The sequence below is a fragment of the Mesoplodon bidens genome, assembly GCF_964165515.1.
Source record: "Mesoplodon bidens genome assembly, chromosome: 3".
NCBI classification, from domain to species: domain Eukaryota; kingdom Metazoa; phylum Chordata; class Mammalia; order Artiodactyla; family Ziphiidae; genus Mesoplodon; species Mesoplodon bidens.
Window position 1 is genome coordinate 169,359,891 of NC_138178.1, and position 20,651 is coordinate 169,380,541.

Below are 20,651 nucleotides of genomic sequence, written 5' to 3' on the forward strand. Positions count from 1 at the left end.
ACCAGAACAACACAAGCAGTTAAGCCAAGACAGGCACTCAGTCCCCAGCGGTGCCGTTGGACGTGCTTGTCTTTTTCTTTACCTTTTTCACATTAGTCTCAAGAGAAGGTTGGGGCTCATAGCAGAGCCCACACGGCCCCCATCCAAACCTGGGCACGGGGCCCCAGGATACACAACCGTACCCTCAGGGGCCCCCGACGGTCACCTTATTTATGGTTCTTGGGACCAAACTCACTCCAGTTGGTGAAGGAGGGGAATCCAGGGGTTAAACAAGGAACAGATTTGTCCAATTTTTCTCCCTGACCCAGCTCCTGGCTTTTGATACTCCTCCCTCCTCCAGAGACTGTCGGTGACATGTTCTTCTCACTGCACTGATGCTTTTCGTCAGGGCAGAAAGCGTCAGCCGGGAGGGTCACCCACAGCTGCTAAATCATCCGGTAAGCCCTCCCTGGCGGCTGCAGATGTTTCTGTTTTCTGGCCAAGAGCTTTGTGGACATTTATCCCAGGTCAGAGAGAGAGACAGACAGACAGACAGAGACAGACAGACAGACGGAGACAGAAACACAGAGAGACAGAGAAAGAGACAGACACAGAGAGACACAGAGAAACATAGAGAGACAGAGACAGAGACAGAGACAGAGAGAAAGGTGTCTGCAGAAGCAAAAACTCTGACAATGCTAGTCCTACCCACTAGGGGCACCAGCAGAGGAAACTCATCCTGAAACTGAAGTCCGTCCCCACTCCTCCAGGTGGGTGGCTTTACACTATAAGGCAAGCCAGTGGGTATCACTTCCACATGGTGTGAACTGCCAGGCAAGCTAATGGGTGAGGTCTTGGATGTTCTTGGCTGGGCTCCAGGTTCAAAGACTCCCAACAGAGGCCCCGCAAGGACATGGTAGCTCCTGACCAGTGCCCTGGCAGCAAAGTGGGAGCCTGGGCTGCTGGGAACACAGAATGAGGGGCTAGAAGGCGCTTTTTCAGGAAGCCTATTAGAGACTATGCTGCCAGCCCATTGTGAGATGTGCAAAGAAACCAAATACAGCAAGTCCCCCGCACACGAACCTTCAAGTTGTGAGCTTTCAAAGATGCGAATGTGCATCTGCACGTCCAATCACGTAAGTTAGTTCACATGTCTGGTGTATTGCCACGTGCGTGCATCCTCTACAAGTGGTTGTGCTTTTGTGTACTTTACTGTACAGTACTGCATAGAGTACAGTAGTACAATATCTTTATTTCAAGCCCAGGATGTCCGGAAGCAAGCCTAAAAGCAGTGGTATATAGCCGATTGTGTTAGACGGGTACCTAGGCTAACTTTGTGGGACTTATGAACAAATTGGACTTACACGCTCTCGGAATGGAACTCATTCATATGTAGGGGACTTACTGTACTCCTTTTACTGCAGTGGCTTTGCCCTTCATTAGAATTCACAGTATCACTTTGCACAGCCCCCTTGCGGCGGGGTGGGGAGGCTATTGGGAAAGCAAAGGCAAGGAAGGGGTGTGATAAGACTCCAGCCACATTAGATCTGAGAACAGAAGTAGGGGCTCTTGACTTTAAAGCTACAGTTAAGAACAAATCCAGATGGGCTTCCCTGGTGGCGCAGTGGTTAAGAATCTGTCTGCCAATGCAGGGGACACGGTTCAGGTCCTGGTCCGGGAAGATGCCACATGTCGCGGAGCAACTGAGCCCGTGCTCCGCAGAAAGAGAAGGCACCGCAATGAAAAGCCTGCGCACCACGCAGCAACGAAGACCCAATGCAGCCAAAAATAAAATAAATAAATTTATTTAAAAAAAAAAAAAAAGAACAAATCCAGAGAGGTCCACGTGGGCTGAGCTATACCCCATCACGGCACTTTTGTATCAGCCACACTGGGTCACTTGAGCCAAATCAAACACTGGACTCTAGAGCTGGTTTCTCAAAATTGACACCACTGGTATTCCGGAACCAGATCATTGTGCCCCCTCAAGGAACCTCTGGCAGTGCCTGGGGACATTTTTGGTTGTCAAACCTGGGGGTACTACTGGCATCCAGTGGATAGAGACCCAAGGATGCTTGCTGTTACACATCCTGCAATGCCCAGGTCAGTGCCCCCATGACAAAGAACTACCCCAGCTGAAATGCCAACAGTGTGGAAGCTGTTAAACCCTGCTCTGTGAATTGGGGAGAGAGGACCGACCTATATACAGCAGATACAGGCAACATGGAGAGCTCTGGTGAAGATCCAAAGTGGAAGGAACCCCAAGATCAGCTGGTTCAATTCAATTTTGGTCGTACTCACAAGAAGCTTCTAGAATTCTGTGTATCTAGTTTTAGCCTCGGGTGGATTATAGATTTTGGCTGATAAGATGCCTTTCTTCTCCATCTTCCTGACTCTTAGCTCTCATTCTAGGTGATTTCATGGCTGGCCAGCTAAACTGTCATGATTCAGTCATGATCCTTAGCTCTGGACTCACAGAAAACATGGGACATTTATTTATTTACTTGCTAAAGTATATTTGCTTAGTTGCACATGACTGTATGTATCAGTCTTAGTCACCGAGAAAGGAATGTCACCCTCCCAGGTTTCCCGTCATAGGATTTATGGATGGCCAGGTATGTATGTACATACACATAGATCTGTACAGAAAAGAACCCTTCGGCAATGTTTTCCTTTGCATTTTTACTTCTTCCTAACCCTTCTGGAGCATACGTACCAGATTTCGCCCAGACAGGACTTCTAACAAAGCCATTAGGATTTTGCCATCTTGTATATCAACGAATAAATCTTTAACTTCTAGAGGTGGGTTGCACTGTGGAAGAGGGGGAAAAAAGTAGCCGATTAGTGATCTGTGTAAGCCACAAAACAATTTCAGAACTGCAGGTTTCACTGGAGATAAAACTTCCGGACATCCAGATGTGCTTACAGGCAGCAGGGCCCATCCAAGGAGGTAGCGATCCCCTCTCCCTGGAGGTGGCCCGTGGGCAGTGGGTGCGCTGGGGAGCTATGGAGGAGGCTCTGGGTGGAAAAAGTCAGAAGCCCCTGCTTTCCTCTCTGCCCTGGGGAGGTCTGAGGGACCTGTGTTGTGTCCACCAAGAGTTTGGCTGGGTGTGGCCTGGGGTCCGCGGGGCCAGCTGGAACTTGTTGGGCAGATGTCCCAGCTCAGGGATTTCCTAACTGTGCTTCCCAGAACAGAGCTTCAGCAGGGCACTTCACGGAGCCCTGTGGGGGCAGGGGGGGTCCCAGAGGAGGCTGATTCACGGCACTCCCTTCGATAGCTCTTACTGGCCGCTATTTAGGGTTCCAGGAAGACTTTACTTAAAGAAAGGTTTCTGTTGACTAAACAAGCTTGATAAAAACTCCTTTAACGCAGGATGGTTAGGATTTATTGAATCTTGGGGGACAGGGTCCAGGAACCTGCATTTTGAATTAACCCTCCGGCATAAATTCTATTGACTTTCTGGTATTGGGGCATTTGGAAGCATTAGAACACTTACTGCTCTTGGGGACAACGAAGGGGCGTGTTCCCACAGGAGACCGGATTAATTGGGGGACAGGAATGGTGGCTGTCACCCATCAGAGAGCCAGGGAAATCTTGGAGCTGTGGCCCAGGCACCCTTTCCTCCGGGAAGGCCTCCTCTCCAGGAAGTCCTCCTCCCCGTGAAAGCCTTGGAGGGTCCATGTTTTCTTTTTTTATTCGGGAGGTGGCATTTCCTTACCTCTTATACGAGCCCCCTGACTCCCAGTTAGTCAAAATACCGGGCAATTCCACCCACAGGTGCACAGAAAAGGGCTTTGCTTCAAGGGCAACAGCGACTTTGAACGCAAAGGCAAACTATTTTCTTTGCAAACTCCCCACTGCCCTGCAGGAACATTCCACACAGAGCATGACGGTATCAGGTTACCAAGACTCTTACGGAAATGTTATTCCTGTTAACGCAGGGCAGAAACGCAAGACCTGAACAAAACAGCCCCTGATAGATGAACTCACAAAATTTCCAGTTAGCAGCCCCGACCGTGGCCAAACCTTGCTTTTGAGCTGAACCTGGAGAATAATTTCCATTGACAGTGTCTGTAAGAGCCTCAGCCCAGCAGCAGCGAGCGGGGCCTTGGCCGGCATCCATCTGCAAGATGGCAGGAGGAGAAATTGAACCCACTCCAGTGAAAACACTCCTCAGGGCCCCAGACGTTCCATGGGCTTCATGAGATTGGTATGGCCGAGTAAACAGCACCGCCAGGGGTTTCTTCATGATCTAACTCCTTGGGTAAATTAAGGAATTTTTCCAGAAGCCAGAGACCCCGTAAATATTTCTGACAGCCTTCAAATTGCAGTTAAGCCCACTTCCCCAAGGAGTTCCTGGGTTTCCTTTACATGAAAAGTTGTTCTTGAAAGTCTCAAGGTTGGAAACAGGGCTGTGAATTTTGCCCTGTTTATTACGAATCAGTTTTAGGTGCTATCTGATTTATCTGTAGAGTGGGTGCTACCCACCTGCCCCGAAAAAGGAAGCAGAAGCATGGCCACAGAGAAAATTCTGGATGCAATCAATGCCAACAGAAGTTCGTTTGGGGGTGGTGGTGAGTGAGTGCGAGGGTATTTGCTCTATTACCCTCTGTACTTTTCTGTATTTATTTTTTAATTAAAAGAAAGAAAGAAAGAAATACACTAAACTCCGTCTGCCAGGAGGAATTTCCAGCTACCCTGATACACATCAGGCATTAATTTAGGAGTTCAGTGAACTCAGATTTTGGGAACGGTTTTCCTTTTTTTCTAAAAATAACACTTCACTGTGTGAGCACTGCCGAAAATGCACCAATAGTCAAAACAGCTGGCAACTGATTTATAACGCTTCATCCCTGACATAGAGAGACTTTGCCCTGAAGAGTTCAGGAGCCTCCTGGGCAGAGCGGAACCCGTTCTACAGGTGGGGAATAGAAGTGTGGGTGGTCAAGCGTCTGCTCGGGAAATATTATAGGCCTAAAGTTTATGCTACATGAATTAAAATTTTGGTCAAGAGCTCCACTTCCTAAAAAACCACATTTATTTTCTCTGCTTTCTAATCATTTCAGTGATTTCCTCTAAGAACCTTTCTTTGGGGTTAACTCTAAGGGCCATTAATATTACTCCTGTGCCTTCTAAGGGGAGAGGAGAGAAGAAAATATAGGTATTAAACTCACTGAAGTAGGATACTTGAATACCACCAGCTTTGAAAGACATGAGACTACCGGCTGGGTCTATTTGGAGAACCAGATAGTAGAATTTAAGAAGACGTGAAGTGAGTAAAATGAATCCTGATAAACCAGCTTTCTTATAATAAGAAAAATAATCTCTCCTCCCCCAGCCCCGGGCAGTTTAGAATGTTCTCTGTCGGGGGTGGGGTGGGGTGGGGGTCAGGGTGGGGGTGTGGGGGGGTGGCGGGGGGCTAACCTAGTGGTGGAGGAGGGTTCAGATTTCTCCTCCTCCGAGCTGTTTATTTATCTATTTCACATCCCGCCCCTTCTCTGATGCTCATCCTTGTGTCTGGTTCAGCTGCTTTTGTTTTAGGGTTTGTGTGCCTGAGAAGCCGGCAGACAAAATGCGCTTCAATGTTGCTTGGCCAGAGTATGTTAGCAAAACAAGAAAAAGGGGAGAAGAGGTGTCACGAAGCGGAATAGGCAGGAGAAGCCACAGGAAGAGCTTTCTTCTCGGTCGTGGGATTGCAGAGAAGCGATTCAATGTCTCCAGGCTTCTGTTTCCTCGTTCGTAACAGGATGGGGGGTGCGGGGTAGGAGGGTTGTCTTGAGGATTAAAGGAGATGTGTGCTGGATGCACCCAAACAAGCAGATAATATTGCTGACCAATAGCAGCATCACGTGATGAGCCAGGGAATCTGGCTTGGTTAAAAAGTGCGAGGAATTTTTGCTTCAGTCAACCCAAATACCTATAAATGGGTCTTCACGAGAGCCTCCCTGACCACCCCAGACTAGCAGTCGAGATCGCCTCAGCCCCATGTTTGAATGTTTCCTAACTTTTGCTCAGCGATCCCTATTTAAAGATGGACCCTCTCCTTCCCCAGCTAGACTGATAACCCCAGGAGGTCAGAACCCCATGTCTTACTCACCTTCATGTTCCCAGCACTGAGCCCGACGCTTGGCAATGAGAATGCACTCAACAGATGTTTAAATGAATGAACGAAAAACAACAACACAACAGAAACACAAAGTACCCTCACCCCCGCTCTGCTGAACTGTGCACTCAGTTATGGAGGAATCCATCGCTTAAAAACAAGCCGAGTGCCCTGCTTACCTTCTCCAGATGGAGATTTATCCATCGGGTAAAAGTCCGCTTCTGCACATTCTCCCTCTCCACTGAAAACAAAGAAGTGCCATTAGCTGGGTGCAAAGAAATACATGCAAAATCCCACCCTCCTCTTCCCAAGGGGAGGGTCTATGGAATCTCTGTAGGATGGGGAGCCCCGGAGGTCCCATGGAGACCTTCCCAGAAGGAGGCTGGCAAGGGGCTGGGGAGCACCTAGAATCCATTTTCTCCAGCCCAACCCTGAGCATCTTCAATAGATTAAAGACCCACGAATTCAGACACACAGAACAAAATCTTAGGCACGAGCTAACGTGAGCATTTGGGCATTTGACTCTACAGCATAAGAAGCACTGGTGGGAAGATACAAATTTAAAGCACGAGGTGATGGTGCCACACGCCTGCCTGGCGGTAGTGATGGGTCAGGGAAGCTGGGATGGAGGGAAGGAGGGGAGGTCAGTGATTAGGGATTGGGAGGGGGCTCGGGAAAGGGTGGTGGAGAGAATTTGACAGTCCTGGCTTGGACTCTTAGCCTGGTCACCTCCCAGCTTCGTGTCCTTGGGCCAGTCGCCTATCCCCATATCTGATCTTCCCCATGAAGATACATGAGTGACAGCCCACTTCCAGGCTGCCATAAGACTGACCTGCGATCCTGGAGGTCAAGCTCAACAGGGTTCCTGGCACAATAGCTGCTCATTTTTTTTTTCTTTGTAGCAATTATTTTTAGAGCCAGGGAATACTTTGGGCCCCCCAGGAGGGGAGAGTTTTGCAGAGCCCCAGAAAGCAGGGAAGACACCAACCAGACACAGACCCCTTCTCCCACAGGACAGAATTTCCCAAACAGGTTTCTTAGGAGGAAAGGTCTTTCCTTTTCAAGAGTCATTGCCATCTATCTACCCAGCACTAACTGTGTCCTGGACACTTTGTTTCCAATAATCTTTAAGCCTGACAATACCACCTGCGAAGCAGAAACTAGTATTTTATAGATGAACAAAATGGGGCACAGAGAGGTACCCTGACTTGCCCCGGACATCAGTTGGAGAGAGACAGACCTGAGCATCTGTCTGTTTGCCCCTCATCCGCCAGCTCCCTGGAAAGGGAAGGCTTGGGTTTGAATTCCATCTCTTCCAAAAATTACGACAAAGGCATCTGCAGTAGTAACGATAATGATTTTAAAAATATTTACCGAACACCCGCTATGTGGCAGGTACCCATCTAAGCACTTTACATGCATTCACTGATTTAATCCTTCCTACAACCCTCGCAGGGAGGGACCTTCAAGATGGGAAAACTGGGGCACTTGCCCAGCGTCACGCAATTAGTAAGGGTATTGTTCCTATGTTACAGATGAGGAAACTGAGGATCAAAGAGCTAATACGCCACAAAATTAGGACTTGGAACTAGAGTCTGTGCTTTCCCCATTCACTCCTGGGCTCTGTGGCATCAGCTGGCTTGGCGCCTGGGGACCCGGAGGGAGTTTCCGTGATAGGCGGTGGTGCCAGTGCCTGGGTCTGGGCGCCCCGGAGACCATAGTAGCAGCCCCTGCAGCTCAAGACGCTACGCCTCTCAGGAAGCTTCCTGGAAATGTTGGAGCCAGAGGACTCCTAAATTACTAAGTTCTGGATTTCAACATATTGGAAGAACATATCACATATGCTTAAAACCATTTCATATTTCTTTAGCAATAAGAAAACGAGAGGCAATTTATCTCTTGGCGGGGAAAAAAAGGCTATGGTTTTCTCTAGCAACTGTGGTTCTTTTTTTCCTCCCAGCCTCATTATTAGGTAGATAGTGGTGCCCATAAATCAAATTTTAATATTGTGCCTTTCAATCTTTTTAATTGAAGAGCCAGCAGACAGTAATTATGCACATAACTGCTTCTCTCTCGTTTTCCTCTTTTTCCGTCAGGGAAGGTCACTGACTAGCAGGCATAAGGATGAAAGAGCTCATTCTAGTGAACTGTTTCTCGTGGGAGGCGGGAGGAGGGAGGAAGGAAAAGAAGCTGATGGAAGTGAAGCCAGGAGGGGGGCATGTGCTGAGGGCCATGAGTTACAGAGTTCCAGAACTTCCCAGAAGATGGGAGAGACCTTTCTGCCTCTGCAGCTTTTTCCATAGTGTGGGTCTTCCCATAGTTTAGTGTCTGTCCCACTGTTGATGGGCATGGGCCATTTCTGGTTTTTTACTATGCGGAGCAGTGCAGTAGCCAGCACCCTGGCACAGGCAACCTGGCATGTGAGTCTCTGTGCACAAACGTGTGACTATAGTTCTTAGGCCTGACGACGATAAGCGGAACTGCTGGGTCTTAGTAGTGGGCACATTTGAAAATTTAATAGCTGCTTCCAGACTGCCCTCCCAAAAGGCTGCCCCAGTTTATATCTTCACCCCCACCTGTCTTTAAACAAGTTTATGGGGATTGTAAAGTATTTACACACACGTGCAAGCACTCAGGCTGGTTTCTCCATATGGCTTCAGAGAGAGCGAAATCTGTCTCCTGAAACAGAAGTGCATTCAGTGAAAGCCTAAGAGAACCAGGCGTAGGCTGTTAGTTTAACTGTGCAGAAGGGTGCAAATGAGGAAGTGGGTGTAAATGAGGAAGTGGGTGTCTGTTAGTCTACATATGCCTCATCTATCTGCCCACTGAGCCATCTATCTGTCCATCCACTCACCCATCCACCCACCCGTTAGTCCATCCAACCATCCATCCATCCACCCACTCATTAGTCCGTCCGTCCGTCCATCCATCCATCCATCCATCCATCTATCCATCCACCCACTCATTAGTCCATCCATCCATCCATCCATCCATCCATCCATCCATCCAACCATCCATCCATCCATCCACCCATCCATCCATCCATCCATCCATCCATCCATTCAGCCGGCCTCCCAGCTGATACTTACTCAATGATTACTACTTGCTGGGAACTATGCCCAACCCTGTGGGCAAAATCAGAGATGAAGAATTAAGCATTCATGGAATCTTGCACTCCAAGAATTCACAGCCAAGTAGGAGAGAGAAAACACGGATGCCGCAAGGCACATAAACAAGGAGAAATGAATTAGAAATTTCAAGAGCTGATGGGATGGGAGGAGGTGATTTCAGACTCCACGGGGGACTCCTCTGGGGGCCCTAAGATGATCCCCCCCATAGAATTGGGACACGGAGGGATCCTGAAAGGCAAAGACAGCATTTTAGCCCTGCCCTGATCCACAGCCAACCTCTGGGTGGCTTCACTTCCATTCCAGCCAAGGCCAGTGGGTGAATCCGGGCACAAATCAGCTTCAAGAGCACAGTGGAGCCATAGGAGGGCAAGGTGATGACCGAAGACACCAGGGGACTGTGAGACTAGGTCACAAATAGCAGATGAGTCCCAAACAGAAATAGGGTACGGAGACCATATTTTCTGTTCCTGAAACTAGGACATGCCGCTCAATACACAGGAGAGAGAATGCGAGAATTTAGCCTGCCCCAGAAGGCCCACCTGAGAGTCACACACCATTAGACCATTAGCTGACCTTGGTGAAAGTCAGAACTTTCAAAATACCTTTGCCTCAGTCTCCCCTCTGCAGGATGGGGATAACCATGCCTTCCCCACAGGAATGCTGTGAAGATCAAAAGGGATCCGTCAGAAAGGCATTCCCAACAGCTGTTCCAGAAGGGCCACCTTTCTCCCAGCCCCATGGCACACCGCATGCCCTTGGGGTATTTTATCTGGTGTCTCCACACAAAGGTCGGCTGCCCTTTCCGGGCCTTCTGCATCTCCAAATACCCACCCCCATCCCACAGGCCTTTTCTACTTCTGGCCCTGCCAAGACTCTATAAACTTTATATCGTTTCCATAAACCCAACGGCCCCTTTTGTCCACGGCACCTATCACGTTGTAAAGGTGTAGGAAACCATTTCTCAGGAAGGGTCTGGCCTTCTTGAGGAGTGTTTGTGGGGCCTGGTGTGGGTTTACTGGGCAACAACGGAGTAATAACAGCGCTGTAAAATCACCATCCCAGCTCTGCCTGGCCGGCCAGGATGCTCGAGCACCAGGTCGGGTGGAGACGGGGAGGGGCTGTCAGGCCCGGGACTCCAGAGACGCACAGAAGGGGCGGCCCAGCCTTCTGGCTCAACTCCACCATCCCAAATTCCAAGGCATGACTTTGGCCCCGGCTTTGCCTAGAACAGGCAATTTGAAAACAGGAGGTGTGACATTCCTTCCTTCTCAATGGCAGGCTCAGGGGTTGGAAGCCACAGAAAAAGGGATACTAGCTCTGGGAGTTAAAATAGACTCATTTAGGGGCTTCCCTGGTGGTGCAGTGGTTGAGAGTCCGCCTGCCGATGCAGGGGACACAGGTTCGTGCCCTGGTCCAGGAAGATCCCACATGCCGCGGAGCGGCTGGGCCCGTGAGCCATGGCCGCTAAGCCTGCGCGTCCGGAGCCTGTGCTCCGCAACGGGAGAGGCCACAACAGTGAGAGGCCCACGTACCGCAAAAAAAAGAAAGAAAAAAAAAAGACTCATTTACATTTGTGGCTGTCTTTCCGTAGGTCCACATTTCCCTCAAACCTACTTCCTATATAATATTTCCTCTATAATAGTCTGCTCTTCCCCGCCCATGGGACAGCCTTGATGGCTTTATCTGTCGATGAAAATAATATGCTCATCATAATAGAAAAGCATAGAGAGGGAATTCCCTGGCAGTCCAGTGGTTAGGACTTGGTACTTTCACTGCTGGAGACCCAGGTTTGATCACTGGCTGGTAAACTAAGATCCTGCAAGCTGCATGGAGGGGGGAAAGAAAGAAAGGAAGGAAGGAAGGAAGGAAGGAAGGAAGGAAGAAAGGAAGAAAGAAAAGCATAGAGAAATATATCTCAAACCTCGTGAAATCATTACACCCAGAGATCACCAGTATTGCTATTTTAATGACCATCCTCCTAGAACTACACGCACATGCGCACACACACACACACATGGGTTCACACACACACGCGCACACACACAGGCTCAGAGTTAATGCACGTGGGTGCTCATGTACACAACTGCGACGTGATCACCTAAAGACTCAGTATTCGTCAAAGCATTGCCCACGGATCTCTAATATCAAGAGTTTCTGGGCTTCTGGGGTGACAGTTAAAATGCTAATTCCTCGACCCCAGCCAAGACCTACTGGGTCACACTCTCTGGGACCAGGGCCTGGGAATCTGAATTGAACCAGCTCGGGGGTTATGATAGTACACAGTTGAAGAACCTAGGTCTTCCTGGGAAGAGACAAGTGGCACCATTCCTTGGTCATCTTCGGGCAGAGTAGAGATGGCAATGGGACGTCACCTGGCGGAGGAGAAAGGGCTGGCGCTCTGAAGCCAGGCTCACAGTGCCACCCCTCACCCTGAGATGGAGACACGGATAGGGCTCCCGGGTTGGCTACAGTATTGCTCATTGGCGCTGGCAACAAAAATTCCTTTCCTGCTTTGTCAAAAATGCTTTTCCTGATAATGCTTTACGTCACTAAATTCATGCAGCTGCTCTGATACTCCCGAGAGATGAATCAGAGCTTGCCTAGGAGGACTGCACAGCAGAATCCCGCAGGGGAGGCTTATCCTTTGACGTCCATCCAGATGCGGCAGCTGGGGGCACCTGTTTCCAGCCGCAGGGGCACTGCCCGGGTGGAAGGGAGGCGGCTGGGGCAAGCTGTGGCCTCACCTCCAGGAGCTCAAAGCCCTCGCCCAGAGCTGGGCACAGCGCATGTGCTGAACAAACGCAGCTGTAGCTGTTATCGCTAACCTCTGACAAGCTGCTGAACTTTTCTGAAGTTGAGTTTCTTTTCTGTGTAATAGAGACAACACCTTCCGCTACCAAATGAGACGATGATGCCTCTGTGTGTCTGTGTGTGTGTGTGTGTATGTGTGTCGGACACATAGAGGACCTCAGTAAACAGACTTGTTTCTTCTCACAATTCACAGCATTTCAGGGACCCATACGTGGGCCCTACTGACAGCTTTCTGTAGGATGGGGCGTGGCTACCCTGGTGACAGCTTGGTGGGCCCTCCCTGTCCCCAGTGGAAAGGTCACTGACGTCCCCCACTCAGCCCTCTCTATCCAGGAGGCAGGGTGGCAGGAGGCCCCGTATTTTTCAAGCTTTACTCCTGTTTTGTGTGAGGGCAGGACCCTGGCACGCGTTGGCTCCTGCACCCCAGGCCTTGTTCACCAGAAGCCCGGGTCTGTACAGAGGGCCACCTCAGCTCCAGGGGAAGCCACAGCCCCCGATGATGACAGTCTCAAGGGGTTCCTCCGATAGCATCCTGGTCCAGAAACCTCTTGCCCCACCTTATACAAGCGACGTCCTGAGACACACATACACTTTCCCGTTCTGGGTCTGAGTTGACTTCCTCCACTGGCTGGGAAGCCACTATCCTTCTTCCCAAATATCCTTCTTTTTCTCCATGGCTCAGACCCCTACTCATTCTAAGGGTCCCCCTTGGCTCGCTTCAGCTGTGCCAGCTCCTTCCATCAGCTGGGGATCTTTAACCCAGGATCAAGGGCCCCCGCCGCCCCACGGACAGCACACAAAGAAGCTAGCCCTTGGGGGGGGGCCTGCATGCCTGTCCCCGCCCAGCCCTCGGCACTGCTGGACCCCCAGGAGCCCGCGGCCGCCCCCCACAGAGGCCGGGTCCCCTGCCTCGTGGTTTCACTCCTTTCCCCATCTTTCAACACCTCCCAGAAACACAACCTCATTACATGGCCCCATGCTGGTTCATTTGAGAAATAAAACTCAGAAACAAATTAAACGGCAATTTCTTTTTCAGCAGGAGTGGAGCCAGGCTTCAGGAATACCAGGCCAGCAGCCTTCGGTTCCAACTCCGGGGGGCTACTTCCCGCCATCGGCTCTGGTGGTATTAAAAGCCAAGGCCTCCCAGTGGTTTGCACCAGCGGTGATTTTGCATTTAATTTCCTTTGTTTTTCCTCCCCCAATGTTTGCTCTGACCCAAGTCCCTTTTATTGAGACTTTGGTAATAAAATGCAAAACCCTCCTTGGGACCACAGGCCAAGGAGCATGCAACTCCTACCAATCGGTGTGCAGGGAAGTGGCAGGCAGAGCTGGCAGGGCCCTCTCACCCCCTTTCTAGCTCCTCTGCGGCCTTCTCTCCTTTGTCCCTTGTGGGGCTGGGGACGCGCCGATGGGCCTCAGGACCAAGAGTGAGTCCGGGCTCCAGCCGGTGCAAACCGGTGGTCTCCCCAGTATGCACCTGGGGAGACTCCAATAAAACTGCCAAGCTCATTCGAACTGGGGACTTAAATCCAATTCTCTCACAGGTCCCAGAGGCCACCAATTAACATACCACGTCCTGCCCCGCCATGCCCCTGCTTCTTAGCTGCTCTCTAACACATAACCCAGGGCTCCAAAGAGCTAGTCCCAATTACACACCAAATTAACTTTTAAGCTATATGTATATATATTCAGGGCGGGTACCTGTGACTAACATAAAAAAATAAACCCGCTCGAGTTTTTTCTGTGAGGGATCCTGTCTAACCTCAGGGCTCAACCTCGGTCCACCTTGATTTATGAGAGATGACGCCAGCCAGCCAGCCATGAAAACCCAGGTTGGGAAAAAGGATTTTAACATCCACCCAGATGGGCAGACCGGGTGACATGACCAAGTCAGGCAGACTGCCCGGACGCATCCAGTTGAAACGGAGATGGAGAGTTAAGTGGCGTCGGACAGATCATTCGCACACCCATCCAGGAAGCAAATGGGTTGATGCTTACACTCAACCATGGAAAAGAAGAATGTGGACCCCGTCCGCATGGGCTTCCTTTGCCAGGTCCCACAAGGAAGGATGGAGAGAGGGAGGGGAGGAGGGAAGGAAGGAAGGAAGGGAAACAAGATAGAAACATACTCTCTTCCCACCCTGTGGAGACCGTGATTCCTGGGGGACTGAACTCTCCCTTGTGGACCACAGATTTCGATGATTTTCTTTTTTCTAATACCAGTATTTTCAGGAAAGTACCCTGGCTTCTGAATACTAACTTGAGTAACTTCTAAAACAGTGTTTTCCAAACCACATTCTGCAGAGGGCTAGTTCTAAGAGGTCTTCCAAAAGAGGAACCCAGTAAAGCTGGGAAATAGTGCATCCTCTGTTTCCTCTCATGGATATTTATGATGGGTATTTTTAAGGCTCTGATAAGTCCTGCAATAAAGACGTGTTTCTCTTGGTCTTAGTCAAGCTCATCTGAAGCCAGACCCCTTTTCTGGGTAAAACTGATCACAACTTTCTTGTAGAATCCTGCTTTGGAAATACAGAGAGACATTCATTCATGGGGGATGTCTCCACTGGGTCCTCACAGCCACTGAATTAGGCAGCCACACTTCCTGTGACAGAGACTCCCATGTGTTTGCAAACCCTTTTCCCTTTTTCTCATGGGCACAGAGCCAAACTACATTTCCCAGCCTCCCTTGCAGGTGGTGGAGGCCTCATGGCTGCGTTCCAGCCAATGGTACGCGGGAAGGTGCAAGCATGCCACTTTCAAACAAGGCCAGGCCAGTGCTTCCTGCCTTGTGCCAAGGATGTAGAGGAGGACCGAGCCATAGCAGGGAAGGAGTCTGGACTCCCAAATCCCCCCTGGGACAAGGATCGCCCAGTAGTACCACCCCATGAGGAATACCACTGTGGGACTGTTGAGTGAGTGAGAAATACACCTTCACTGAGTTAAGCCAGAGTCCTTTGGGGATTGTTATTATAGCAGCTGGCCAACCAGGCTTATACCTGCCTTAAGCGAGAACCAGCCTCCCCTACGCAAGAGAGGAAGGGGAGAAGGGAAAAGTCAACATTTCTGTAGCCTCTTCCAGGCACAGGGAGAAATGCTCCGCCACTGAATCCTCACGGCAACCTCAACAGGTGAGCGATGGTGCTTCTGGTGCAGATGGGGAAACTCAGTCTCAGAGAGGGGAAGTGACCTGCTCAGGTGCTTGGCTGCACAGCCGAGGGAAGAGTCTAGCCTGGTGAGCCAATACCCTCTCCACGGCACCTTGCTGGGCTGGTGGAACCCTTCAAAGCAAACATCTTATTGAAGAACCTTCGCAAAGAATCGGTTTAACACCCAGGTTAGCGCGGCAGAATACAGGCTGACCTGGTGTTTTGTCCCCGAACAGAGCTTAAACAGGCCTAATAAGAATTAGCTTGACTTCCTGGGTTCAGCTCTTTTTTAAAAAGGAGATTAAAACGCTCAGCTGCATACACATGACCTTGATTTGCATTTTTAATAAAGCCCCACACTCACCCTTCAGATGCCAATGTTTTTATGTACATGCAAAGGCCAATCAGCTGTGAGATTCTCTAGAATTAGGGTGATCAACTGCCCTGGTTTGCCCTGGATTGAGGGGGATCCCAGGACACAGGACCTCCAGTGCTAAAACTGGGAAAGTCTCAGGCAAACTGGGATGAGTTGGCCATTCTAAGCAGTAGACACAGCACTGTGTCCTGGAGAGCAGGCGGGAGGGGACAGCTGCTGGGAGGGGCCGAAGGCCCTGGGAGCCACGTGGGAGACCAAGATAGCGTAACTCGAGGTGGTTAATATTTGCCTTAAATGCTGGGGGGACAGACAAACCCTGAAATTCCCATTTACAACTTTAAACTGCCAACGAACAGTGACACCAGCGTGAACAGAAATTCCTGCCCTGAGCAGGAGAGGTAACACTGGAAATTATGATGGGGAAAGGCAAGAGGTGTCAAATTCTCCTGAAGCTGGAAGTGTCCCCAAATTTCCTGTTAATTATTAGCCTGAGAGCCCAGAGACTGCCAATGGGACAAATACAAATGCTTCATACACCATGGGCTCCTTTTTGAAATGCGTATGTTTGAAAACAGACAAAGGTTATCTATATACACAAACCATCCAAATGCACACACTTGTGCATGCCCACGTGTGTGTGCATGCCTGAGTGTACACACACACACACACACACACACACCTGAAGGTAATGTGGGTCACCTTCAACCTTCTTCAGGGACCTTTAGTTCCCAGGGTCACTGGAGGAATGTTGTCATTGCAAGGTCTCCCTTACGCCACAGCCATAATGGTTCAGACCTCAAGGACTGCACTCACACTGAGGTCAAGGGCAGACCACTGCCACTGGGTAGAACCCTGTAGAATGGCAAATTCCAGTTCGGTAATCCTACAAAACCCACTGAGACTAGACCTGTGATGCTCAACCCTCACAGTCACCTGGGGAATCTTTAAAAAAAAAATCAGAGATGCCTGGGCTCCATTCCAGACTAATTGAATCTGAATCCCTGAGGGCGGGGCCCAGGCATCTGCATTTTTCAAGCTCCCCAGGTGACCCTGACACTGAGCCAGGGCTGAGAACCACTGCTCTCAGCCAGGAGTTGGCAAATTTTTTTTGTCAAGGGCCAGATAGTAAATGTTTTAGACTTTGCAGGCCGTATGGTCTCTGGCAACTAGTCCACTCTGCAGTGGTGGTAGAAAGCAGCCAAGGCATACCCAAACGAGCACGGTGTGTTCCATTTATTTGTAAGAACAGGTGGTGGGCCGCAGCTTGCCAAGCCCTGCTCTAGACTTCACAAGCCCCATTGCCTGATTTAATCAGCCATTCTAGACTTTGCTGGTGGCCATACCCTTCATGGCCCAACTTTTTTTTGCGGTACGCGGGCCTCTCACTGTTGTGGCCCCTCCCATTGTGGAGCACAGGCTCTGGACGCGCAGGCTCAGTGGCCACGGCTCACGGGCCCAGCCGCTCCGCGGCATGTGGGATCTTCCCAGACCGGGGCACGAACCCGTGTCCCCTGCATCGGCAGGCGGACTCCCAACCACTGCGCCACCAGAGAAGCCCCACAGCCCAACTTTTAAAAGTCAGTTTGGGGGCTTCAGGAGCAGGGGGTTGTTTGCATTCTGTTTACTGTTATAAGAAAAGCAAACAGCAGTGGTGGGGTGGGTGGGGCAGAAGGTATATGGGAAATAAGAGCAGCAGAAAAACTGAGTATTTGGTCCCTGCAAGTCAGAGAAATCCACCTGGATTTTCTCCTCCCGTCACCAAAACTGGAAGAAAAATCACATTTGGGCAACCAGACTTTTAAGTGATTCTTGTCCTTATTTTCCTTCTTCAGCAGCCGGCCTTTTTCAAGCCAAGTCCTATCACCTAGCCTCTCCCTCCTCATTCCCTGCTAAATATCCACTTTGTCTGAAGAATCCAAGGGAGCAAACATGGAGAAGGAAAACAACCCCACACAATCATTATTTTTTTTCCTTCTTCTTTTGTAAAGTTTAAATGGAAACAGGCTTAAAAAAAAAATCAAACAGAGCTACCCGGAGGCAAAATTTCTTAGCAGATTAAACCTTGTCCAAGGAGAGTAATCTCCCTCACCCATTTTCTTAGCACCGCAAGGAACCCAGAATTATTCTGCCCATCAGAGCACTCGGCAGTTCAGTGTTCTGTCTGGAGAGGCCATTAAATACTTAGGGTAGCTTCTCATCCAACACTGCCGTCGAGGCAGTCGTCCAGGGGCTACTTGAATGCGTCCCAGGATGAGGCACTCAGTACCTCTCCAAAATCAGGCTTCCATGATCTCAAAGCTTGTCTTATGGAAAAGGGGAAAGCGCAGTGGGTACAAGTTAGGAGCTAGAGGATGACACGTTTCAGTTTGATATCAGGAAGCTAGGCCATCAGAGCTGACCAACAGTGGGATGGGATACAAAACATTTCCAGCTCTTCAAATCTTAACGTTTTAGAGGAAAACTAAAAACACACAGATACTCTGAGATTCTGGCTAGAAAGCCCTGGTAAATGTTTTTTTTAGGCTGTTGGAAAATCTGGTGAGCTGGAAGAAGGTTTTGCTACCTCTCCTGATAACTACTGTAATTCCTCCAACCAGATATGCTATGAAAACTAGTTCTTGTAACAGGTTGGTTAGGGGTGAATTTTTACTTGAAAATGAGTCCGTATATTTATGTAGGAGATGGAAACACACTAATTCACAAAAAGATGGGACATAACCGTATCACTAACAGATTCTTGAACAGGTTTCTTATACAAAGGGACAGGGTCCACTGCAAATATTCCTCTTTGGAGGAATCTCATAACCAGTTCAATTTCCTTTTTCACTTTGCCATCAGGAAATTCTTCATTAAACTTGAAGGCCAAGTTGAACAAATGAGCGGAACTGTGGCCTGCATATCTGGATACTAACTTTCCCCTGGACCTCAGTTTTTACAAAAATATTACAGTCATACCTTGTTATCTGCAGGGGATTGATTCCAGGACCCCCATGGATAACAAAATCCGTGGATGCTCAAGTCCCTTATATAAAACACTGCAGTATTTGCATATAATCTACACACATCCTCCCATATACTTTAAATCATCTCTAAATTACTTATGAGACCTAATACAATGTAAGTGCTACGTAAATAGTTGTCCCCGTGGCAAATTCAAGTTTTGCTTTTTGAAACTTTCTGGAAATGTTTTTTGGAATATTTGTTATCTGAATCCACGGACGCAGAATCCACAGATATTGAGGGCCAACTGAATCTGATACAGATTCTTTTGTTTATAAACTTTAAAACTTTATTTTATGGATCAGGTAAACTACCTTAAATGGTTTTGTTCAAGAAAGTAGAGTATAATAAATGAATGCACAGACATGTGAATGAGTAAATCCATCAGTAAACAGAGTGTCTTGTACATGGTTGTTACCCTCCTCCACCCCACCCATGCCTGGTGTATAAGTAGAGATCCTTGTTGAATCAATCAGTCAATCAATGGAAAGCCCACCTACCACAGCGCTCATTGCATCTGGCCTCCAAAACCACCATGCTCATCCTGATACAGCCTGGATGACTCACTTCCCAGCAGCTACCCTGACCTCCAATCTGTCCATCTGACCTCACCGGGTGTGGCTCTAAGAACACAAACTAGGTCTTCTCCCTTTTTACAGTATTGCTCAGGCTGTTCCAGAGAGCTAAGTCTCAGGTGGCATCTATAGGACTGAACCAAGAAAGCCCAGATGAAGATACCCAGGAATCAGTATGGGGACCAACTCTTTGGTGCTCTGGCCTGAGGGGCTTACGACCATCTGTCTCTGGTGGAACAAATCACCATGGCTCTATCAGTGAGAGTTGGATCTGGATTTCTCCCAGGTTCAGGTATCAAGAGAACAAGGCTGACTGCAAAAAGACCACTACCTGGCCCAGGTTAGGCATCTCAGCACTTGGCTTAAATGAACAGCCAATTGAGATACTGCGTCTAGCTGCCCCTCGGGAAGAAAAGGGGCACCGTGCCACGTGACACCACTGTGCGTGAACTAATCTTCATGATTCCTAAGAGTCTTTGGTGTCTGTTTTTTGTTGCTAAAGCTGCCACATTTTGGGGGCTCACTGTGTGCCCTGTGCTACACATGGCTCATCTCTTTTCTCTGATCCGTGACCCTAAGGGATGGGTACTGTCATGGTGGTGTGCATGCCTGAGTTCCCTGCAGGGCACCCCCTGGTATGGGGATGCCCCTCCCTCGTCGTTGATCCAGGTGGTAAAGGCAGTGGGACCCTGAAAGTCAACGACACGGCCACTGGATCAGGGTTAGGCCTGAGCTCCTTCTTGGGAATCAGACTGGGTCTGATTCCAGCCTCCATCTGACTGGTCCCTTGAATGGAGCAAGCGGCACAGGAGCCATTTGCTGCCACCCAGACTGGAGAGCAAACAGATCAATCAGAAAGAAAGAGAGACACAGAGATGTGAGATGGGGTGGGAGAGACGGAGAGGGAGAAAGCGTACAAAGGAGAGCTCTGTTCTGGCTTATTCTCGAGGCCCTGCTACACACACCCTGGCCTTTGGATTCAGTGGGATCCCTGTACTTTTCTTAGAGCAAAGGCAGCTTTTTAGCTTAATCACGCTCTTGTGAGTTTCTGTTGGTTGCAGTTAAAAGCATCCCCATTAATTTCTTCAACAAGCAAACTGCAAATTCAAAGAGAGACAAAGGGACACCGATAGATTAAGAAAGGCTCAAGGGACACCCTCGGATTGCAATGTATGGCCCTTATTTGGATCCAAACACATTGTTATGAAGATAAAATAATTGTATTCTGGAAGTTCAAAAACATAACTAAAATAAATCCTTAGCAAATTATAAAATGCCAAAATCAGGGCAAGAAGAAATAGGGAATTTAAATACATCAATAAATGTTAAAAACAACAACAACAAACAGTCCTTAACTTGAACATTCCTGATTCCCATTTTACAGATGCGCTAACCGAGGCAGGGACGAGTTTGGCCACCCATGTGGTCAGTAACAGAGCCGGGTTTCATACCCAGGCCTGGCCCCAGAGCCTGTGTCAAACCCAGCCTGCTGGGCACACTGCCTCCCGACCTCAACCCTGACTGGGACA

The 20,651-nt window shown here is 49.2% G+C and overlaps 1 protein-coding gene across 2 annotated transcripts in view; it reads right to left on the bottom strand.

Annotated features, from left to right (window-relative positions):
- Positions 1-20,651, bottom strand: part of CLMN (calmin) — a 124,928-nt gene that overhangs the window by 38,859 nt on the left and 65,418 nt on the right. For both annotated transcript variants that reach the window (XM_081227569.1, XM_081227570.1), the window contains exons 2-3: positions 6,263-6,324; positions 2,696-2,791 (exon numbers count right to left, since the gene is read on the bottom strand). In XM_081227569.1, the coding sequence (XP_081083695.1) occupies positions 2,696-2,791; positions 6,263-6,324 (158 nt within the window). The remainder of the gene's footprint in view (positions 1-2,695; positions 2,792-6,262; positions 6,325-20,651) is intronic.